This window comes from Lactuca saligna, chromosome 4 (assembly GCF_052625555.1).
Source record: "Lactuca saligna cultivar CGN05327 chromosome 4, ASM5262555v1, whole genome shotgun sequence".
In the NCBI taxonomy this organism is placed as follows: domain Eukaryota; kingdom Viridiplantae; phylum Streptophyta; class Magnoliopsida; order Asterales; family Asteraceae; genus Lactuca; species Lactuca saligna.
The window spans coordinates 37,584,075-37,590,017 of NC_136420.1; the positions used below are offsets into that span (position 1 = coordinate 37,584,075).

At 35.0% G+C, this 5,943-nt stretch overlaps 1 protein-coding gene across 2 annotated transcripts; it reads left to right on the forward strand.

Moving 5' to 3' along the window:
* Positions 1-2,395: 2,395 nt before the first annotated feature.
* On the forward strand, positions 2,396-5,334 carry LIF2 (RNA-binding (RRM/RBD/RNP motifs) family protein). Of its 2 annotated transcripts, none has more exons than XM_078989767.1 (9): positions 2,396-2,565; positions 2,772-3,256; positions 3,336-3,452; positions 3,539-3,679; positions 3,767-3,943; positions 4,047-4,251; positions 4,372-4,553; positions 4,656-4,741; positions 4,815-5,334. In XM_078989767.1, exons 2-9 carry the CDS (start codon positions 2,846-2,848, stop codon positions 4,960-4,962), a joined length of 1,467 nt encoding a protein of 488 aa, XP_078845893.1. In that variant the 5' UTR covers positions 2,396-2,565; positions 2,772-2,845; the 3' UTR covers positions 4,963-5,334. The 2 variants fall into 2 exon arrangements, with proteins under 2 accessions (XP_078845893.1, XP_078845892.1); XM_078989766.1 differs by having other exon boundaries at positions 2,829-3,256.
* Positions 5,335-5,943: the final 609 nt, after the last annotated feature.

Below are 5,943 nucleotides of genomic sequence, written 5' to 3' on the forward strand. Positions count from 1 at the left end.
GTTCTTTTTATGCACGCTCTCAATTTAACGAATTCTACGACTTTCGTTTAGATCACAAAGGCTAATTATCGCTCTAACATAAACTCACTTTTTACGTCACTCAACGTCGTGTCGGTTATGTTGCGAAACTTCGACATGTCATAACTTCTTCGTTATAACTCGGAAAAGATATCGGGCTTATCACACTTTACTCTTGACGCTTATTTTATTCCTAATTCATTAAATTATAATAATTAAGAAAACAAACACGTAAATCACATAATTCACATAATACTTAAATATTTCATCATTAATACTTCAAAAAGAGTTATAAGGTTAACCTAGACTATTACATCAACGATAATGCCTAGCCTGGAAATGCGGACGTTACATGTTCCAAGTTTATTTTTATGTTTATTTTTTATTTCAAAGTTTCGCTTGTCTTAAAAAGCAAATTCAAAAAGAAGAAGAGGCTCAAGGAGATCGTATCAGACTCTATCATAACTTTCTATGTAACGAGAAGAAACTTGGAAAAGAGTTGATGGTCATTAAACTTCACTCTATTTTCACAAGGAATTGAAGGATTGAAACTGTACAAATTGTCAGTTAGTCAGTATCTTTCAAAGAACTGTCGTATTTAAGAAATTAAAAGTCTGAAACTGTACAGATGTCATGGCACCAAGGCGATGCACCTCGCAGGTCACGATTATCACTGAACATCTCGCCAAGGGCCAAGTTAACTTGTTTAACTTGAAAAACTATATTGAGATCTTTGATTTAGGATATACAGGGGTTGACATAAAAAAAGGCCATGAGTAGTTCTCCGATACTCAACAAATCACAGTGCGTTCCTTCGTGTTCACATAGATACTGCTAATAGTCTCATTCTGAGCTAAGGCTGGGTCCTTGAATAACTGTGGTGAGAAGGGTCTTTATGACTCTGTGATCCACAGGGAATTTTTAGTCATGGTTACTTTTCAAGGCGCAACAATGATCATTAAAGAATTCTCATTCGAAGAAACAAGAAGTGAAGATTATTTTTCAACACCCAATCTTTCAACTCCGGAAGCAAGGTAAAGCTGTACTTGAAGTTGTGTGACAGATTGCATTGAAGCCTCCTCAATCAATTTGCTGCTATCAGTGAACTTACTAAAGTGATCTAGAAGAATTGGTCTCTCTGTTATTTTCTCTGAAGTGTTTCAAAGCTGCAAGTGCTGATTTTCAAGAATCCTTACAAGAAGCCTCTACACCCAATGTGCGTTCAATGTTAAATCTTTGAAGGAAGCCCAACTGTTCAAGATAAAGTCATTCATGCAGAAATTCATATGTTCATATTGAATTTGTGAAGAAATCGAAGATAAAAGCTGAAGTTTAGCACAAAGCGAAGATTAAAAAAAGCTACAAACCCAGGAGGAGATTGTTAGGACATAAGAAAAGAAAGCTATAAACCAAGGGAGAGATTGTTAGGTCATAAATTATGGTTAATACTTTGCTTTTCATAAGCCTTTAGATTTCTCGGTCTAGGACCGAAAACACCATGTTTTGGTGTTGTTTGGACCAAAATCATATGTGATTTCGGTTAGACTTAATATTGTTTTGTTTGGGTTTTGGGCTTAGGCTTGGTTATTAGGTCTAGGTATAAATATTGTCATTTGAGCATTGTAATGTGTGTGGGACATTTTTGGGGGATGCCATGTGCTTAGAACGTGATTTGGAGAGAAACAAGAGAACCAAGTGTAATCAAGAATCTTATGTATTCGACTATTCAAAAATAGTGTGCATTGAAGATTAACCATTGTGTTCTTATTCTATATTTCGTCTTATCTAATTTACTTGATTGAGATTCTGCACCATCAAGTGAATCCAATTGATACATCGTAGCATTTTGGGTCTTACACCTCTACCATAATCCATAACTTAATGGATATAGGACCATGTGAATACATGCCCCATATCAATATAAAGGGGAACATGATATTTTTCTTTTCAAATGAGATCTCGGCGTTTGTTTATAAAGGGCAATCGTCTAATATCATATTTCTTTAAAATCCTAATTTTATTATTTTGCATTTTAATAATCTATGCACATTTGTATGTATTAAATTCTTAATCATTTAAAACTCTTAACCATTTTCACATATTTGTTTAATTTATTGACCTCCACCTACAGACTTAAAAAACCCTGTTACATCGAAATTAAAGATAAGTAGGTAAATTTCTAATTTATGCAAAAAAAAAAAAAAAAAAAAAAAGCATTAAGTTGTTATTACATGTTTATCAAATTTTGATTATTACATCATTAACATACTACTGAATATGTATGGGTTAGATTGTTAGCCCAAGTTGAAAGGTATAGAGCCCAAAAGAAGAATGGTAGCCCAGTATTTCTGAAGCTTCGAAATCGAAGCTGGAAGAAATGGTGGGTATGTATGCTTACATTGTTTCGCGATTAGGTCGTTTGACCGGAGAGAACTCAACGACTACCGAGAGTTGCGATTGAACTGACCGACGATCTGTGACGATATACGGTTTCCGACAGCTGCGATTTGCACCTCCGGTTGCCTTCTGCTTCCCGATTAAGCCAAGGTAAATGGCTATCTGCATATCTATCTCACAAACACAAAATATAAATTCATACCCACAAAATTTTACTAAATAAATTCACTGACTGATGATGCCCCTTTCGATCCTTATCGCCTTTCATTTCTTCAAAATCTATCCATTCCCTTTGCTTCCACATCGTCTAATTGTCTGTTCCTCACAAATATACATACTGATACTGGTGTTCTCAGATCCTACATAGGTTATTCAATATTGCCAAGCTAAAACTTCATTTATTGTGTCAAAAGATCTGCTTGTAGAAACCATGGCAGATAGCAGCAGGGAAATTGACGACCAGGTGGATTTTGAAGATGACAACTATGAAGAAGTCGATGATGATGTTGAAGAGGAGGAAGAAGGACCTGAAGGAGGTGATGATGAAATGGGAGAAGAACACGAAGATATTAGTGGATATCATGGAAAGGACCACGATGAAGATAGAAATCAAAATCAAAATCAAAACCAAAACCAAAACCAAAACCAAAACCAAAACGCTTCTGGACATGTAGATGATGAAGAAAAAAAATCCCCTTTCTCTAGAGAAGATAATAAGAAACACACCGAGCTTCTTGCTCTTCCACCCCATGGCTCTGAGATTTTCATTGGTGGCCTTCCTAAGGATGTTGTTGAGGAAGACTTGACAGATCTTTGTGAAACCTTTGGGGATGTTGTAGAGGTAATTTATCTGAGCAAACACATATATATATTTTTTTAACTCTAATGGAGTTTTGATTTATATCTTCATGATTATACAGGTAAGATTGGTGAAAAATAGGGACACCAATGAAATTAAGGGTTTTGCTTTTGTAGCATTCAGGACTAAAGATGTTGCTCAAAAAGCCATTGAAGAACTACATAACAAAGAATTTAAGGTAAACAACTCTATTCATTTTCTTTTCTGGTGGTGTTTACTGTTTAGTATATGATCATGATCATGATAATTCCTGTAACATTGCAGGGTAGAACAATAAGGTGTTCACTTTCTGAAACTAAATACAGACTATTTATTGGCAATGTCCCCAAGAGTTGGACTGATGATGATTTTAGAAAAGTAATTGAAGACACAGGTCCAGGTTCTGAAGTCATTGAGCTCATAAAGGTCTGTTTTTGCTTCATAAAACTTATACGTTATCTTTCATAAACGATCTTGTTCTTATCATAAACTTTTTTCTTTTTGAAAATTCAGGATCCTCAAAATCCACCACGTAATCGTGGGTTTGCTTTTGTTGAATATTACAACAATGCATGTGCTGATTACTCAAGACAAAAGCTAGCTAGTGCTAATTTTAAGCTTGATGGAAACACCCCAACAGTTACATGGGCTGACCCTAAAAGCACACCTGATCATTCTGCTGCTGCTCAGGTAAATGTAAATCTCTCTCAGGCATTTCATCGAACACAAAACAGAAAAGAAATGTGAAAGTAAATAACAACATTTTTTTTTTTTTTTTTTGTTTTTTTCATAGGTGAAGGCACTTTATGTGAAGAACATTCCAGAGAACACATCAACAGAGCATCTTAAGGAGCTATTTCAACGCCATGGAGAAGTCATCAAAGTTGTTATGCCACCTGCAAAAGCAGGTGGCAAACGTGACTTTGGTTTTGTTCATTTTGCAGAAAGGTCAAGTGCTTTAAAAGCTGTCAAAGATGGTGAAAAATATGAAGTCGATGGTATTATTATTATTATTATTTAAAAATATATATATATATATATATTCTTTAATCTATTTTCATTTAATATACCAAATCCAAACACTTTTTTTAACACCTTTTTGTTGTACATATATACAGGTCAATTTCTGGAAGTGGTTCTTGCAAAGCCTCAAAGTGATAGAAAATCTGACAATATTAGTCCTCATTATTCCGGGCCTCATCCAAATTACATCCCTCAAAATGTTTATGGTGGCTTTTCATCAAATCCATATGGGGGGTCTGTGGGGCCCAGATATGGCGTTACCCCTTCTTTTCAACAGGTTTTTATTTACAATCAAATCGGATATATAAATATTAAATTCCATTTTTTTTTTTTTCATTAATCTAATTTAATTTTGGAAAAATGTTTATTATGTAAACAGCCAATGATATATGGAAGGGGGCCAGTCCCAGGGGGTATGCAGATGGTTCCAATGGTTTTACCCGATGGTCAAATAGGATATGTTCTGTAAGTTTTGGTTTTTCATAAGGGTATTTTGGTCATTTACTTTGTTATGGAATTTATCATTTATGTTGTGTAGGCAACAGCCCGGAGCACAGATGCCAGCTGCTAGGCCGCCCCGGAGAAACGAAAGGAGCAGCAGCAATGGCTCGGGCGGAGCAAGGCGGGGAGGTGGCGGCAGCGGTGGTGGTGGTGGTGATGAACGTGGGCGGTATCGGCCGTATTAAGTGGTGGTGGTGGGATTGTTTGAACTTGTACACATGGGAAAGATTTTCCATGAAGGACTGGACACCCCCACCCTACCCTACCCCAATCCTAATTATAAACATAAAAGGAAAAAAGAAAAAAAGAAAAAAAGAAATGATTAGTGTAGAAGGGTGTTGGGGAGGTGTTATTTTATTTTATTTTTTTTCCTTGTGGTGTTGATGTAGTTGATTGTAGTGGAAAATTTGGTTATGAGTTGATGATTCTCTTTATTTCTCTCTAAACAAATAATTTATTGTTGATTATTCGTAGGGAAGTTGAAGACGTAATGTTTGAAACATTATTGTAGATGCTTTGAAATAGATTTAACTCGAAACAAATGGAATTTATATGTACACTTTTTTATTGTTTTTAAGTTGTTGGGGTTAGAAGTTAGAGCAACAAAAGGGTTTATTTGAAGTACACGCCAAAAACTAGTTAAATGCACCTCTAGCAAAAAAAATAAATAAATAAATAAAAATAAAAAAGTTTAGCAAAGTTATAGGGATAATGGTTGTTATTGATTCAAAAAATTGCTTGTTGAAACCATGTTCGACATTGATAAGTGGGCATAATGCTCTTCAAGTTGGATAATAGGTCATGTAATTATGGTTCTACATCATCCATCAATCAAACATGTCCTCTCACATTCATATTTTGGCAAATCTTTGGGGCATGTCTTCAACAAAGGAAGTTTTTGTTAGTTCTTAGTAATAATCTGTCTATTTTGTAAAACACTTATCATCTATAAGTCTACAAGATATATGCCTAAATAACAGATCTTGTGGAATCCATTTTTTTGGACTGTTTCAGTTTTCTAAGGGTAGCATTTGGTTAGTTAGATGTCTTATTACAATTAGTATCAATTCTAATTTGTCCAAGTTAGCATACACATTGTCCTTCGAAGATTCAAGTTCCAACTACTACGTATGAAGGTTACGTATTTGCCCAAGTCAACACCAACT